This window comes from Anoplopoma fimbria, chromosome 4, assembly GCF_027596085.1.
Source record: "Anoplopoma fimbria isolate UVic2021 breed Golden Eagle Sablefish chromosome 4, Afim_UVic_2022, whole genome shotgun sequence".
Taxonomy (NCBI): Eukaryota; Metazoa; Chordata; class Actinopteri; order Perciformes; family Anoplopomatidae; genus Anoplopoma; species Anoplopoma fimbria.
The window spans coordinates 21,252,747-21,271,095 of record NC_072452.1 but is presented as its reverse complement, the minus strand read 5'-3'; the positions used below and the strand labels follow the sequence as shown (position 1 = coordinate 21,271,095).

The window sequence follows — 18,349 nt, the reverse complement described above, 5'->3', positions numbered from 1 at the left end:
TCTATGAGACACATACATGACAAACATATGAGAACTGCCGTAAAAAGGACGAATGTCACCGAACTGTTCGTGGGTAGTTTTAAATCAGGCAGTTTGTGAGTAAGTGCTAAAATTACAAGGAACAAATATTAATATCAGAGAGGGATTTAAAAACCATCCTCTCCATCTCAGGAACCTTCCGCTGTACCTGTGCAGTGATCGGCCCCTACAGGGCAGTTCTAATGTGAAGATGTGTGTGTAACACTTTGAATGGGAGGCACAGTGCTGCTGTAAATGAGCATGCATGCTCAGCAACCCTTTCCTTGATAAATAATGGTTTAAGAAATGGTTTGTGTCTCCAAGCAACTATTTTACTCTGTTTACAAGGAGGAAAAACACTACTGTGAAAACTTGTAGTGTTGGCCAAATTAAATTCAGTCTGACACAAAAGATACACTGAGGCCAAATTTAGTTCACATTAGATGGCAGTTCCACTTGCAGATTTAAACCAGTACCGACGCAAAAGTGCATAATACACCATATCTTCATTGCTTGCAGATTATCTGCTTATTTTTTTGGTGCTAGTTGATTGCAAACATTTACAGACCATGTTTGGTGTCAGTTTTTGGTATGTATGATGCATGCTTGTTGTAGAAAAGTCCAGATGCTCCATATGGGACTCCCTGAACCTCTTTCAAATGCTGTTAGCGTAAAGTCTGTGTTTAGATTCTGGCTTCAGTGGCCAATGTATCAAGTGGTAGAATCAATATTTCAAATACGAGTGGCCAAATTGAGAAGAGCAGTGGTAATGCAGGATGCGGCTTTATGAAGATAGGAGTACATATTTCCCTCTCTGTGGATTGTGACTCTCCGGCCTCTCCACTTTCCGCCAAACGGATTGTCATTGCCTGCGGTTGTCATAGTGTCTGTGGTGATTCTTCAAGGGGATACTCTGACTTTCTGAGATTCAGTTGCTTGTTTTTTTCCCCCACTTCATATTGTGAGGAGAAAAAAAATGCTAGCTTTTCAAAGCCTGTAAGCGATTCCTATGACAAGGAAATCGTCTGATTGGGGAAATGACCATAACCATAAAAGTGAGAAGTAAAAGTATCCCTTTTAGATTAACCAATTTTATTGTCTTGATTCTTTTTCCCTCTTTTCCTGCTCCCTCTGTACCCTGTCATAGAAATAAAGACTTTAGACACAGGTAGGTGTATCGTCTTAGTGCATGTTGCTCAAGATTTCTTCACTCATCACCATCTGTATCATCCTAAGTATGTGGATAACTCTTTCTTTTACAGTCGCCTTTAGCACCAGTGATTTCCATGTGTGATTATAACACAACAATTATAGCTTGATTACATCCAAACAGGCGGAAGAGGGCACAGTCTGTCAGAATTTGTGCAATGTGTGTATTGAGGAAATTGCTACAACACACACTGCATCTACATATTTAAAGTATTTCTAGGTATAAATATCAAAAAGAGCCTTATGTACCTAGTGTAAAGTCGTCCAATACAATAGCTCTGCAATAAACAGCCCCATTGTGAATCATACAGTATAATTACATTTACTGTGATGGGGTTTAGCAGATGCTCTTATCCAGAGGGGCTAACACAACTGCTTTGTATTCATGATTAAGACAACGTCAAGTGAAGATGCACATTTGGTGGCAATTAGGTTTTCCCAAGGGCCAGAGGAGCTACACAGAGTTAACTAGAGTAAGGTTGTCTGAATGGGTGTAAAGGTAGTATATCTGGTGTAACAAAGGAGTTATTTTATATGAATATATGGCTTATTTTATTAATTTGAAGTCTAAACTAATATGCCCTATTTGTCCGCTGAAGGCAGCAGCAGTTTCCTCCTCCATGTTTTACTACAGGGTGTATTGTTTCCCCTTCATCTAATTCTTGCTGCTCAGGTCAGATGCAGCACAGCTCTGATTTTTTTTTTTACCTTAAATGGTGTAGACCTAAAAGGCAACAACACTTATTATTACCATTATTTTAATTTATTTATTTTTGTCTTAACTTTTTTTGAATTTGTGTATTTTTGAATTTTATTATTATATCCTTCATCCAAACTTTAGGAAAGGAATGACAGGCGTGTATATATCTAGTGATGACAAGATAAAGACCCATGAAGCATTGGGGCTTTCCAGGAAATTGGTTCATAAAAGGGTTAATTTCTCGACCTGTTGATCTCAACCGTGTGATCTGTGATATAGGCTACTGTATTTTGCACCTGTAAGCTAATTGTCTTGTGAGTAATGAATCAAATGTGTGCCAATCAATCCTTTGGTCAATCATTGTATCATGATATGATAATAGTAGTATTAGTAGAAGGGGCAAAATTAGTGGTTTAACCGGGCAATGTATGTGCTTATGTAACTAAGAAAATGATGTAGAGGGGAGACTTTATTCGTGTTTGTTCAGGAACAATCATTTCTCAATGTGTAAAACGATACAAGCCTAGATACAGGCTTCACAGAAAACCTCCTGGATTACTCGACACAAGCTCCAAAGCCTCGGCACAGCACATAACATCACTAGATGAAGCTACGCTGATTTCGAAAAACAAATCTAAAATTAACTTGGCCTCAATGCATTTTTCCAAAGAACCTTGTTAAAGCTGAAACATGGCACATAGGCAAACAAGCACAGAAGTTATTGTAATACTTCCAAATGTTTTTTTTCTCTTTTATACTTTTGTAAGACAACCTTTTTGATGTTTCCCTTTTTCTTTCTTTTCATTTCTCTGTTTTGAGCCCACCTTCCAACAAGTGTTGAATTAACCAATCAGCTTGCAGGTCACATTGTTTGTATTTGGGAGCCTGTGCTCCTCTCCGACACTATCTATCACTGCCATGCATCTGCCTTAACATGAGAGGCTTCATAAATATAGTCTTTATTGCAGGGCTGTTATATTGGACTGCTCAATGTCACACAGGTGCTTCATTCATTGTGTCCACCCCCTGCAGGTTGACTGTAAAAGAAAGAAAAAAAAAAAGGGTTACTCATATACGTCTTTCTGAATTCTTAATAAGAACTTGATGGCAGCCACCTATTTTGGGCATTTACTTTGACTCATAATAGCTGTCAAGTTTTATGACTCCATCTTCATCATTTTATAAAGATGTTTCATTGCCACATTTATTTTGCCGTCGCATTATCCCACTTCCAAAGCCAACCAGTATTGACTGAAGTACCATTAAGCTGGAGTACAACCAGAGAAGCCATGTTTACGACTGCACTGTAAAGCACGCTATTTTTCATGTTAACTGCCTCTGTTTTTAGCCCTTTAATGACACTTAAGCACCTGCTATGTATCAACTCTGTTTCAATAGAAAGGTTAATGCCTAGTTTTTCGGCATTTTAAATTTGTTTACACGGGACTCACAGAAAATGATAATTTAATTGGCTTTCTTCGTGTCTAAATATCAGTCAATCCTGTGTTGTAAAATATTTTGATTCCTTATCCTTGACACGTTTGCTCTCTGATTCATGAATCCATTACGAGACAGCAAAAAGAAAGCAAATAAGCAGAAACAGATGCAGTGCCATTAGTTGTTGCACTTTGTTAACATAAGCCAGTCGTTTCTGTAATTTCCAAAGGCTTTTCCCCGCGGGGGAGTGATAGCAAATGAAATGATCTGGCACACAAGTTGCCATTTCTGCTTTGTTAACTAGAAGCCCTCTGCAGTGGTATCCTGTTCCCCCATTTCAACCGTCTCTCTCTCACTCTCAGTCTTGCTCGTTTTCTTTCTGCTGTGAAAATTATTCACACAGTTTTTCACAACATTAAAAATAGACATTATTACCCTCTTCGGTTCATTATCCATGTGCATGACAATGTTGATGCAAATTCAAAGTTGTTAATAAGGGTTTATATATTTAGCTGCAACATAACTGGAAAATAACAAATGACACATAATTAACCATTTACAGTGTGTTTTAGAAAATAAGCTTAAATGCTAGAACATAACCTGGATGAACATGAGCATTAACTTTCTGTCATCTCCTAAAAAAAAATGCATTAGTGAGAAGAAGGTTCTCTAAATCCATTACACTTAAAGCAATGTATGACATGTATGCAGGAGTTGCTGTTAGTATTGAAACAATACACCTTTCTAAATTCCTTCCGATGTTCAGAGAGTATTTTTGAAAGTATTTATCAATCTACACAATTAAACACATTTCATGCAGTGATGCCAGTGTTAGCTCTCTGGAGAGGTATAATGGAATTAATTATATGCCTTTCTCTAAATGTTTAATTGGGAGTGGAAATCAGGCTATATTTAATCAGGGGTCAGTTGGGGTTTACAGATTGTTCCAGGTATCTGACAGAGAATATTGATTTAGACTACATTAGTGGTAAATAAGCACAATTAAAGGACTATTTGGCTGCATTGTTGGAAAAAGAAAAAAAAGGAACAGTGTATAGTGTATAACTGAGGTATTGTCTTGAATGCAGTAACAACCCGGCACACCGGTATTACCTGGCAACTGATCCAGTGAGTGGGCAGCTGTACGTGTCGGACACAAACTCCCGGAGGATCTACAGACCGAAAACCTTAACCGGGACCAAAGAACTGCAGTCGAACGCAGAGGTGGTGGCAGGAACCGGGGAGCACTGTCTGCCCTTTGATGAGAACCACTGTGGCGACGGCGGCAAAGCTCCAGAGGCCTCTCTCACTGGACCCAAAGGTATCGTTTAAAACTAATGAAGATGTTGTACCCATAATGGTGGGGTGGGGCACAGTGATGGGTTTCTCCATCAAGGGTGGCAACTGCTAAATTCTAATTTATGTGTGTCATCCTGGTCCATGCCAAGTCTGGGCCTTCTGATTGATTTTAGTTTTATGTCATGTTGTGTGTAAAAGTAAGCAGGACTGTCAACAACAACAAAATAACAAAATAAAATGTAGCATTGTAGATTAAGGCTGTTTTCTGCTGCCGGCTATCAAAGGTCATAATATAATACATCATTTATTAAGCAGAATTTGATATACCTGCAGATATCCTTTAAAACGTATACTTCATCCTTGAAGATTCTTTCTCAAAGCAGCTCTTGTGAAAGTAAAGTCTCCAGCCCTTTAAAGCTCAAAGTAACAGCTATCCACAAGTTGATACCCGCCGTGCACAACCTGTTGTCCACATTTAGATAGCACATGGCCATTTGTGCCATTTGCGGTTGGATTGCTCACTTTTTTATAAATTCTTCTGGATGAAAAGGCTCAGATGAATTGTTTTTGCGCTAGTTGTTGCCCACTCTGAATGCCAAATGCAATAGCTCAGCTTCAGCTGGGTGATAAAGGCATGAGTGAAGGCAATCTGAGGGAGCGACTCTAATGATGGAGTGGGTGGAAGCCGAGACCAGAGAAGAAACAGCAGATGGCTCCATTTTTTTTCGCCTCACAGACATTTGGTGAACTTTGCTCAAATGTGACACTTTTCATCTGTCTGAGAATCTCAGACTGTCAAATAGCCAGCCGCCAAGGATTCACTGTGGGCTCCCTCAACTCGTAAATGTTTTAGCAGAAAGCAATCTTGTGCAGACCTAGCCACAGGTCAAACCAAACCACTCACCTTCCATAGAAGCTTTTAAAAGTCTTCATTGAAAAAGAAATAATGTTCTCGGAGTAAAACTGAATTCAAAGCTTATTCATGATATTCTAAATCCTTCAGAAACGAAAGGAACAATATTCCACTCTACAAATATGTTCCTGAGATCTGAGAATCAAAACCCAAAGCCTAGGCGTGTTGAAACCAATGTGAACTATGAAAAGTGGTCTCTCTGCATGTGAGGTATGATTGAATTCCCCAAGGTGCTGGTCTCTATTAAGCAGCACGGGGACACAGAGACTGATGTCGTGGCTGTCGTGGCCCGTTCATGTATTTTCCCAGTTTGGGACAAATGGTTATTGCAACTCCACGCTGGCTCGGCTGCAACTTACAACTCTGAGCTGACACTCAATCATCGAGACAATTTAGTCCGCAGTTGTCACCATGGCAACGGCCTGTCTTTCACCCCTTTCATCTAAAATTGGCCGGAGCTGTCATTTCCGCTCCCTCGCTCATTCATTTCTCAAATGGTGTGCAGATTGTTGATGATTGCCGATGTCAAGAAAATCTCACAAACGCACCACTCATTGACACCCCCTCACCCCCACCCCCTCACCCCGGTCCTGAGGTCCTTTTTATAGAGAGGAGGGTTACAAGACGTGGCAAGTGCATATATACCGTATGAATACAGCCTTTCCCACTTCTGCCTGCGAAATAATTTAATACCAGAAAAGCAGCCCGTGAATTATTGATGGCTGTGCTTTTTGCAGTGACCTGAATAATGGGAAGGCAAGCTTGACACATGTATCCTTCGTGTTCTGTCCACTGAGTCATGCAAGCTGAGATGCCGCATATCTACCATGTTTTTCTTGTCATCACAAGTTTTTTTTTTTTTGTCCCCACACCCCCACCCTCCTCTTACCTGATGTTCACAGGCATCGCTGTGGGCAAGAATGGACTGATGTATTTTGTCGACGGCACCACAATCAGAAAGGTGGACCAGAACGGCATCATTTCAACTTTCCTTGGTTCCAACGACCTGACATCGGCTCGCCCTCTGACCTGTGACAACAGCATGGACATCAATCAGGTGACTTGTACACAAATGTGCCAGACGGATGTGTGCTCACACAGAGCATGTCACAGCGCCACCCTGTGCCCCCACCGCTCCGACCCTCTTTCAATTCACTCACCCATGACTCATCATTGATATGCAGTGTTATATAACTGCATATATATATATATATATATATATATATATATATATATATATATTACATATGCAGTATAGCTAATCTCTTCATGAATGCTAATCTATTTCGGGCAACTGTTTTTCGAGTGAAAGGAAGACATGCAGGATTTTTTTATTTTATTTTTTATTTACCTCATCATTTATATAATTATTAACAATGCCCAAAGACTTCACAGCAAGGTGGAGGAGCTGTTTTACATGCTGCTCAATCTCTCTGGATTATTCTGCAATTCCATTTAAAATTGCAAAAAAAAAAAAAGGTCTCTTTCCGGGAGTTTGAATCATAGCTGCAGAAATTGTATGCCCTCTTTTCTGGCTGCTATTTAAAAGAATATTGCAATCTTGATGTTTTAGCGTAATTCATTTACTGTTTGAAAGAATCATTCTTACTTATTTATATTGATGTTAAATTGCCCTTGGTTGATTTTAAAGTGCCTCTTCAGTTAGTTTCAAGGATTTTATCTTTTAAAGGATTCTTATTGGCAATTTTATTTATGGTTATATAATCCCATTTCTGATAAATTCTGATCTGGTGATCTCCTTATGATGTTAGCTTGTGACATTGTTATTGCTGCATCTCTTGGCCAGGACACTTTTAAAGTTGTAATCTCTATGTGAAATTCCTGGTTGAGCAAATGTTAAATATAATATAGGCATTTAACTGACAGATCTTATCCAGAGAGACATACAGTGACATTAGTGGAATAAGTTCCATTTCCTACATCAACATTATCAGGTGCTTGGTGAAGGGGAAAAAATAGAGATGGTGTATTTTTCTTCCTTCTTTTTTTTTTTTGCTCTTAACTCGAAGAGAGCAGAGCATTTTCTTTGAAAGTACAGGAGGAAGATATATGCTGGGAGGAGGATGTGATTTAGTCAGGAAGTGGAGACATGAAGTGTTTATTGAGGAGATGAGTTTTCAGGTCACGGCGGATGATATGGAGGGAAGAATAATTACTCAGTTTGGGGGACTTGTTTTGATGTGGCTGGAGCTGAATTAGTGTTTGGTGTTCCACTAGAAATGCTCCGGATTGAGGACACTCACACCATACATGATAATGAAGCAGAAATCGGTAGCCAGTTTGCTGCACATATAACCTTTTTCTTCAGAAGCACCTTGGGATGGCTGACTTTGTCCTGCAAAATTGACTAACTCCCTGTGAATGAGGTGACATAAAAGCAGCACCGTGGCCCTACACAATAGGTTATAGCATTACAATACCGCGGCACTTCCTCCAAAGAAGAGAAGTGCAGCTCCCTGCGCTCAAACATTAATATCCCTCCTCATTTCACTCCTTTAGAGTTTTCAGATCTGACGGAAGATGAATAATGAAGGAAAATAAAAACCTAAAAAAAGGACTATGCTGTGAACGCATGCATATGAAAATGGATGCGTTCACAGCGTCCTCTATATCTTGTTTCTGCAGAAAGTGAATTTAATAGTGTATTGGCTGTTGTGAATGTAATTGCCGCAGGATCTGGTTTTCCCACCTCATACATGTGTGCACCAGACATAGCAGTGTTTTTTAACTAGCCAATTTACATTTTAATTAGGTTTCTGATGTTCTAATGCAGATCAGCTTCCAAACAAAACACTTCAAAAGTAGATAGGAAGGACTGCAACAGTCAAAAACCAAATGACCCCGACAGCGGATATCACAAATGGCCTTGTTCCCTTTTGAGAAGTTAGATAATAATAGCATCAACACAAATAAGAGCTGGGAGAAAGTTAAACAGTGTTTTGGCAGCATTAAACCCTTTTTAATGTAAACAGAACAGAAGACAATCTGTGTTTGTGTGTGTACGTGTGTGTGTGGGTGAACATGAAGGGGGAAAAACATAAGAGAACATGAAGACAAAGGATTAAGCTTGTCACTTTTTTGCTAATTAACCAAGTCCTTTGGTTTGAGCCAATAAAAAGATGGTTTTGGCGAGACTGTGTGATCCTCAGGCATCCCAGCTAGAGAATTGGCTCAGTGCGGTTTAACTAGTGGCAGCCTTACAGGCAGTGCGTTTGACTATTAATCACCCTGTGGAAAAGCACAATTCAGAAAGCGTTTTGACAGTTTTAATGACACAGTTATGTATTTAAAGGCCAGGCCAATCATTTGTGCTCTGACAAATACGCTTTTTATTCACTGACACATTTCTGACGAGCAGATTGTAATAGTTGGCTGTGGTTAAAGGACGCTGGATTGTAATATCTACTTGTTATTTCTTCCAAGATGTGGTTAATACTGCTATCTTTTTTTATGTGTACGATTTTTGACTTCATTTCGATTTAATTTGATACACTTAATTGATCACTTAATGGGGTGCTCCCCTCTCAGGCTGCAGCATCAGTTAGTGGGCATGCTCTGGGTTATTTTGGCAGTTATACTATTGCCACAGAGGGCATAACCCCATGGAACTTCGCTTAGTTTTAAATCTCAGTAGCAGCATGATAAAATGTCAATGTTTAGTTTGGATAGAGGGCAATAATGGAAAATTATCTTAACCGTCACTGTGGCCAGATTTCTCCCTTTTAAATGCATGTATCAGCAGCACTAGCACAAGAAGATAAGCATTAATCCTATATCCCTAAGGTATAATATATATTATTTATTTCTCTCTTCTAGCCAATTTAAATTAGATATTCAAAGACAAACTAGCATAGTCTAAAGAGAGAATACCATGCCACTAATGTGTCACCTTTAATTCCTGCACTAGTCAATGTCCAAATAATAAACTAGATATATTGCACCTATTGAGATCGACGGATACGAGTAATCTTCTATGAGAAAATAAATTGTCTGTCGGAGACAAGTGATACAGAGTTTAGCTGCAAAGAGCAGGACTTTGTCAGTTTGAAGTTTACTCACTGTTATAGTCACTCTGTATGGCAGCCTATTCATGACCATAAGGAAGAATATGCATGCCTTCTTGAATTAAGTGAAAAAAAAATGTTATGCTTGCTGATCGAAAGACAATCCAACCATGCAAATTTGCTACATTGTTCCCGTGCATATGAACTTGGCTTACGCTTGATTCACTGCTGCATTTTATTTATAAGGAAAAGGACTATCAAATGTATATTTATTTGAATGAATTATAGCTCATGTTTACTGTGAGTAAGCAGGTACAACCCTCTATTTCAAATGTTCAATTTGAGATAATGATGTCCTGTATTTCAGGTGATTCTGGAGTGGCCTACCGACCTAGCAGTTAGCCCCATGGACAACTCACTGTATGTGCTGGACAACAATATTGTGCTGCGCATCACAGAGACGGGTCAAGTGAGCATTGCAGCTGGCCGACCACTCCACTGCCCACTGGCTGGACTGGAGCGCGGTGTGGCTGGAGGGCAAAGGGCCCAGTTAACCCCCATAGAATCTGCTGTTTCCATCGCCGTATCTTACCACGGGGCCATCTACATAGCGGAGACGGATGAGAGAAAGATGAGCAGGATCAGAAAGGTTTCTGTGGATGGTGAGATAACGCATTTGGCCGGCTCTCCCTCCGACTGCGACTGCAAGAATGATGCCAACTGCGACTGTTACCAGACAGGGGACGGCTATGCCAAAGATGCGAGGCTCAACGCTCCATCTTCTTTAGTGGCAGCTCCAGATGGAACACTCTACGTGGCAGACCTGGGCAACATCCGCATCCGGGCCATCTCCAGAAATGGACCAACTCCCAGCGCCAATACATACGAGGTGGCTTCCCCTGACGCCCAGGAGCTGTACGTGTTCGACAGCAATGGGACCCACCAGCACACCGCAAGCCTGCTCACTGGCGACCTGAAGTACACGTTCAGCTACAGCACGGAGAATGACATCACAGCTGTAACTGACAGCAGTGGCAACACTCTGAGAATCCGCAGAGATCCCAACCGCACACCGGTGCGAATCGTCGCCCCCGACAACCAGGTGATCTGGCTCACCATGGGCACCAACGGAGGGCTGAAAACACTCACAGCACAGGGCCAGGAGCTAGTTCTTCTTACTTACCATGGTAACAATGGCCTGCTGGCTACAAAGACATCAGAGATTGGCTGGACAACTTTCTACGAGTAAGTATAATGGAGAGTAGCAAGAACATTCTTTGCTTATGGTAAAACTTGAAACACACCTCGTACTGTGTGCATACTAATACAAATTATGTTAAATAATTGCTCTTTGCGTTTTCGCAGATGATACTATTATTAGGAATAATATATAAATAGTATTCCCTGCTTCTAATGGATGAGGAGGCAGTATGAACAGTTGAGCTACTACTACTGAATTATGTTTGACACTTGTATTTATATCCCTTTTTTACACTTCAAACCTCATGACATGATGTAAAAAAGACAAAAAAAAGTGTTCTATGTGTGAAACCCTGTGTGTGTTCTTACTTGTCTCACGGCTCAGTACAAGTTTACTTTATAATTGGTAACCATACTTACCTGCAGACTGCTTAAGGGTGTACATTTAATTGAAAACCTAATTTTAAAAGTTGCCTCAGATCTGTAAAATAGCCCAGTTAGACAAAAAGAACTGCCACTTTTTTTTCTTTTCTTTTGCTTTACTAAACCGTCTGTCCAATAATGTTGCAGTGAGCAGAAGAGGAGCAACAGAAGTGTTGCAATAGGAATTTTTGCTTTAACACACCTCTAAAAAGTTAAAGTTGAACAAAATGACAAGCTCATGATTATACTTTGTTATAATAAGCCACCTGGCTCTGTCATAACGATTTTTTATTTTACCATGGCCTCTCCGTGATTGAATTTGCCTCTCTTGTGTAATTTGCTGTCATGTCACATTATGCCATGAATGATATGCCCACTATAACAAAAAGAAAAAGCAACGCTTTCAGTTGAGATTTAGATGACAAATCAATCAATGCATTAATTATTATTAAGTGTGTTTTTTTAATAATTATGTAAAACTTTAGCTGATGGGATGTGTCATTCTCCCATATCAAATATTTGGATTGTGCCTTGGGTTGATATACTTACACTTATGCTCTGGAAATTGACATGCGATGTGACAGTCTATGCACTTACTCCACAAGAATAAAAGAGCTGATAATTGAATGCACTGAGAGCAATCGTATATCAATGCTTTGTCATTTTCCGTTCCCTTCGTCAAACAGCTATGACAGTGAAGGACGGCTGATGAATGTGACGTTCCCCACTGGAATGGTGAATAACTTGTACACGGACATGTACAGCGCTCTGACGGTGGACATCGAAAGCTCCATGACGGAGGAGGAAATCAGCATCACCACCAATACCTCCACCATCCGTGCCTTCTACACTCTGGCTCAGGGTAAGGCCACCGCGCACTCATCTTCCCTACTCAGGCAGCTATATTGTAAGCAGTTATTTGTCATTGTTTCAGGGGTCGCTGGGGCAATGTTGAGTAAGCTTAAGTCGTGCATCATTACAGCTCAGAGGGTCTGACAGATGACAGTGTAAATGATTACTCTCTCAGTGTGTGGGTTCGGGGTGTCATGGAGACACATCAACCTTGTATCTGAATGGTTTCTTCTCTCTGCCAGACCCAGATGGGCCAGCACATCATTCATGTTCATTTATTCCATCTGAAAATTGCAAATTTGAAATACTAAGGAGTTAAAACATAATTTATACTAAGGACTTCAAGCGTAATTAAATACCTCAGGAACCATAACAATATAATGACTTATTCCTCTGTTCTAAGTTGCATTTGTATTCACTTTTTTTTTTTTTTTTTTTTTTTTTGCTGTCAATAGACCAATGTAGAAGCATCTATCAAGTGGGCTTTGACAACTCGCTGAGGATTACCTATGCCAACGGGATGGACACCCACTACCAGACAGAGCCCCACATCCTGGCGGGCGCTGCCAACCCAACTGTAGCCAGACGCAACATGAGCTTGCCAGGGGAGAGTGGGCAAAACTTGGTTGAGTGGCGCTTCCGCAAAGAACAAGCCAGAGGGAAAGTGATCGTGTTTGGACGCAAGCTGAGGGTATGTTTGATTCAGTTCCTTATTTTTATTTTTATTTTTTTCTTGCTTGTGGGACATTCAGATGATCAGCTTGCCATGAATACAAACGTGTTTGTTCCCTTTGGCTCTACCTCAGTGTTGGATAGAGTCTGGCAGTGACACTTAGGTCAAAGCAAAAGTCAGGCCAAACTGTCTAAAATATGACAGATGTTATTTTATGTCCTTATTCTAACATTGAAACAATATTTCCATATTTCTTTTTTTTTTTCGTTTAAATTTACGAGTCACCTGAACATTTAGTTCCTGATATAGAGGGTTATCAAAATTCAACTACTGTACATAAGTCCACCTCCTCTCCTTCCTCCTTCTTAGAATCTGACACTCGGATTTATGATTTATGGTTCTTCATGAACTTAACTTGGGTGGTTACTTTGCCTCTGAGTCATTTTTGTCTCCTCTAAATTTAGGAGGTTGTGATTTAAGGGCACCTGAATAATCGCCAGAGTGTCTCTCAGTTAAATGGGCCTTATGAGGGAGGTGTTAATCTCTGTGACAACTGCAGTGAAAATAACTTGAATACAATTTAAAGAGCCATCCAGACAAAGACAAGAATTGTGTAATCAACGTACATTGGTTGTATAATTTTGAACTAGTCTCATCTGTTAGTCCTGTCTTATTGTCTCTCGTAGTAGCCAGTAGAAAGAGTGGTTGTAGTTTTTTCTCTAACGCATTATTAAATCAAATCTTTCCCACAGGTGAACGGACGGAACATTCTTTCTGTCGATTACGATCGTACCCTGAGGACGGAGAAGATTTATGATGACCACAGGAAGTTCCTCTTAAAGATTATATACGACACAGCAGGCCATCCGGTGCTCTGGGTGCCCAGCAGTAAGCTACTCCCGGTTAATGTGAGCCGCACTAGCAGTGGGCAAATCAGTGCCCTGCAGAGAGGCCCCACCACCGAGAGACTGGAGTATGATACCCAAGGCCGCCTGGTTTCCAGGGTGTTTGCTGATGGGAAGATATGGAGTTACTCCTACCTCGAACAGGTGAGGAAATAACATGACCTGAGGAAGCAATATGTAATATATACTTTACAGCAGCGTAGTCATTATCGCTGCAGGGTGAATAGGAGACCCTGACATGTAGCAGAGGTCACCCTGAAGAGGCCTCTTTTGCAATAATCACCGGCTCCTGGTACATAACTCTGCTTCTTACAGAGGTACTTAGCGAGCACAGTAATCATTTTACACTAACAGCAGATGCATGAGCATCATTTAAAAGCTTTAGGTATAAACATGTTCAGAGGGAGCTATACCTCAACCTCTACCCTGCATGTCGAATATAGTATAGTATGTCAGAGTTAACTAAGGAAATTAGGGCCACAAATGGCTTAAACAGTCGGTCTCATTACCATAACTGCCACAGTAACATTTTTCTTGTCCTAGAAAATGTGTAGTAGGTAGCACTGGTTGGCGGTATCCTAAGCTCTGGCAGCAGTATAAAGTATACAGTGCATGTGCAATAGAAGAGTATTAAACCACTGTGTGTAAAGCTGGGAATAGACCTGAAGACTAACCGTGTTATGTACTGCTGTGTGTATTTTGGTGTAGTTAGTCCTGCCCTGTTTGTTTAGTGCATTTATATCACTATGTTTTAATTGAGACCTGCTTATGGACTGCATAATTAGCTTTAAGCTAACTGGTACAATTCATCAAGTGGTAACATCAATGCTTAATATTGATCTGGTCCCAGTGATTTAATTAGGTTAGTTTTCAGCTATTTAATTTTTTTTTAATTAAATAGCTGAAACCTGAACCCTGAACTGAACTCTACACGGTTTCTAATGACTGTTTCCATTGTTCTTAGGTCTTAGCGCCCAGAGAGTACGATTGTGATATTTAGTGTCTTAGAGAGTGACTGACAGAGACAACACACTGGGAGATTTGCAGGCTAAAATTATATGAAATCCTGCCAGAGCGCAGTTTTCACATTTAATAACTGAGTAAATACAGTCGTTAAATATGTGTGCGCCTTTCTGACCGCCGCAAACTAAAAATATTCGAGTGTTTTGGGAAAGAGTCATTGATTTCTGTGTGATGTCTGTAGTTTTCACCTTGTCTTCACGCCTTCTCCTAGATTTATAATATTCTTTGGAAGATATAGGAATCCGCTTCCCTGCTAAATAACAATTATGTACATAGTGTAAGGAGTATATCTTGGCACACATTTTCTATTTAATAATGTAAAGCTGTTGAAACCCACAAAACTGACAGGACTTTTGATCTTTGCATTCTGCTGCTTTTATCATGTCAAACAGCAAAATGCCATCCATCTCTTTCACAAAAATACCCTTAAGTTGTTTTGTAGACCGTATTTCAGGTTCCACTGAGATGCTCAGCTATAAACACACACAGAGAGAGATTTCATCAGCCACTCCTGGCCGCATCCTTTCATTGCGTGACCTGGAGAGGCAATGTCAACACACTGACATAAGGAACACAGAGAGCTCAGGGAGCACAGGGAACCTCTATGTCGCAACGGATGACTGGGCATGACATTTTAACAGAAAGGGTGGTAAACCTTTAGAAGACAGACTGCACTCCAAAATGCATGCGCTGTTAATTAATTAAACTAGTCTCTGTGTGTAATACGGGTTTAAAAGTAAACCCGTATTATGTTGCATCCCTGTGTGTGTGTTGACGACGAGACACTCATTAACAGTTGATCACACAGTATTTGAAAAACCTAAAGTTTTCTTCACCAGTGTTCTTGGTAAATGTTATTTGACAGAAGCTCTGTGTAGAATTCAAAATCAATACCACACTTACAAAGGGTGGTGTACATTTTGCATTAACAGATATTAACAGATAGCAGACAGTGGGCAGAGCAGTTGCTAGCTGCTGTCTCACAACATTGATATATAATGCTACCTGGTAGATTTTTCATATACTCTATTTCTTCTTTTGTCAAACATTACATTTCCACTCTCTTTAACTGCACCCACATTGCCTGGCATTAATCATATATTGTGTATTAATATTATGTAACCTCGAGATAACAAGGTTTGTTTTTTGCTCTCTTCCCTTTAGTCCATGGTTCTCCTTCTCCATAGTCAACGGCAGTACATATTTGATTTTGACTCTCTCGACCGACTTTCTGCTGTCACGATGCCAAGCGTCGCCCGCTACACCATGCAGACCATCCGGTCAGTGGGCTACTACAGGAACCTTTATCACCCCCCAGAGAGCAACGCCTCAGTGGCCGTGGACTACAGCGAAGACGGCCTCCTAATGAGAGTGGCTCACCTCGGCACAGGCCGGAGGATCTTGTACAGGTACCGCCGGCAGAACAAGCTGTCGGAGATCCTGTACGACAGCACGAGGGTCAGCTTCACCTACGACGAGACGGCCGGAGTTCTGAAGACCGTCAACCTGCAGAACGAAGGATTCATCTGCTCCATCCGCTATCGCCAAGTGGGTCCCCTGGTGGACCGGCAGATTTTCCGCTTCAGTGAGGACGGCATGGTCAATGCACGCTTTGACTACACCTACGACAGCAGCCTGCGTGTCACCAGCGTGCAAGGCGTCATCAACGAAACACCCCTACCCATCGACCTATACCAGTTTGATGACATCTCAGGAAAGGTGGAGCAGTTTGGGAAGTTTGGGGTGATCTACTACGACATAAATCAGATCATATCCACTGCAGTCATGACCTACACCAAGCACTTTGATGCACATGGACGCATCAAGGAGATCCAGTACGAGATATTCCGCTCACTCATGTACTGGATCACCTTCCAGTACGACGATGTGGGGCGAGTCATTAAGCGCGAGATCAAGATCGGTCCCTTCGCCAACACCACCAAGTACAGCTACGAGTATGACGTGGACGGTCAGCTCCAGACTGTGTACCTGAACGAGAAAGTGATGTGGCGCTACACGTATGACCTTAATGGAAATCTGCACCTGTTAAATGCAGGAAATAGTGCCAGACTTCTTCCTCTGCGCTATGACTTGAGAGACCGCATCACCCGCCTCGGAGATATCCAATACAGAATGGATGAAGATGGTTTCCTCCGTCAGAGGGGAGCGGAAATCTTTGAGTACAACTCCAAAGGACTCTTGGTGCGGGTCTACAGCAAGAGCAGCGGCTGGACTATTCAGTACCGGTATGATGGACTCGGACGAAGGGTGTCCACCAAGACAAGCTTGGGCCAACACCTGCAGTACTTCTACGCAGACCTGAGCTACCCGGCCAGGATTACACATGTATACAACCACTCCAGTTCAGAGATCACCTCGCTCTACTATGACCTCCAAGGCCACCTGTTTGCTATGGAGATCAGCAGCGGGGAGGAATTCTACATCGCCTGCGATAACACCGGCACACCTCTGGCCGTCTTCACCAGCAACGGCCTCCTGGTCAAACAGCTCCAGTACACAGCGTACGGCGAGGTCTACTTCGACTCAAACCCAGACTTCCAGCTCGTGCTCGGGTTTCACGGAGGACTTTATGAACCCCTGACCAAACTGCTGCACTTCGGGGAGCAGGACTATGACATAATGTCTGGGAGGTGGACTGTTCCGGATGTCTCTACTTGGCAAAAAGTTGGCAAAGAGCCAGCTCCTTTTAATTTATACATGTTCAGAAATAACAATCCAATCAGCAAAGTCCATGAAATGAGAGAATATGTTGCAGGTAAGACACATTTAAATATGATAATTAGGGTTCAATAATTATTATTTTCATTATTTTTTTTTATTTTTTATCTATGAAAAGTGAATTTTATCTTGTATTTTCAGTCTTGTATCTTGTCTTACTTTTTATCTGACCATTCGCCCAAATATATTCAGTTTACTACCTTATGTGACAAATAAAGCAGATCCTCACAGCTAAAAAAAATCCATTTCCATGTTCTCTCTCCATCAACTAATTGAGGGTGATTTTATTTATTTATTATGATTTTTTTTTTTATTGGTAATAAATAGTTTCATGGTTTTGAAGCATTTCTATGACAGGTATGAAACACTTGACTTAAATGCTCAGTGTTAAGTGTTCAAGTTTTCTCAATATACAGTATCTAAATGTTTCAGTTGAGAAGTTTTTCCAACAAGCATTCATGTTGTAACTTACTAAATGCATCATTTATTTTTCTTGCACAGATGTGAACAGCTGGCTTGTAACCTTTGGCTTTCATCTTCACAACACCATTCCTGGGTTTCCGGTCCCAAAGTTTGATTTAAGCATGCCATCCTATGAACTGAAGAAGAGTCAGCGCTGGGATGATCTGCCGGTAAACTTAACATCTTTCATGCATAATGAAAACAGAAACTGTACTACTGCAGCCAGCATGTATGAGGATAAAGAGAAGGGGATCAGGCACCAAAAAAAAGTTTTTTCTCTTTACATTGTTATTCTCTTACATCAGTATTTTGAAGCTGCCATCTCTTAATTGGATTGCTATGTATTGTAGGACATATCACTTTTAATTGGGCCATATTTCCATAAATGCTTAATAAGCACAAATTTTTATTTCCTCTGTATTGTTTTTGATTTACCAGCTAAACACATTTCAACATTGTCTAACATTGTCT

At 40.8% G+C, this 18,349-nt stretch overlaps 1 protein-coding gene across 1 annotated transcript in view; it reads left to right on the top strand.

Moving 5' to 3' along the window:
- si:dkey-237h12.3 (teneurin-3) overlaps positions 1 to 18,349 on the top strand; it is a 126,230-nt gene that overhangs the window by 106,809 nt on the left and 1,072 nt on the right. The window contains exons 21-28 of the mRNA XM_054598066.1: positions 4,453 to 4,685; positions 6,479 to 6,633; positions 9,969 to 10,846; positions 11,911 to 12,086; positions 12,532 to 12,767; positions 13,502 to 13,798; positions 15,842 to 17,453; positions 17,918 to 18,048. Coding sequence (XP_054454041.1) covers positions 4,453 to 4,685; positions 6,479 to 6,633; positions 9,969 to 10,846; positions 11,911 to 12,086; positions 12,532 to 12,767; positions 13,502 to 13,798; positions 15,842 to 17,453; positions 17,918 to 18,048 — 3,718 coding nt within the window. The remainder of the gene's footprint in view (positions 1 to 4,452; positions 4,686 to 6,478; positions 6,634 to 9,968; positions 10,847 to 11,910; positions 12,087 to 12,531; positions 12,768 to 13,501; positions 13,799 to 15,841; positions 17,454 to 17,917; positions 18,049 to 18,349) is intronic.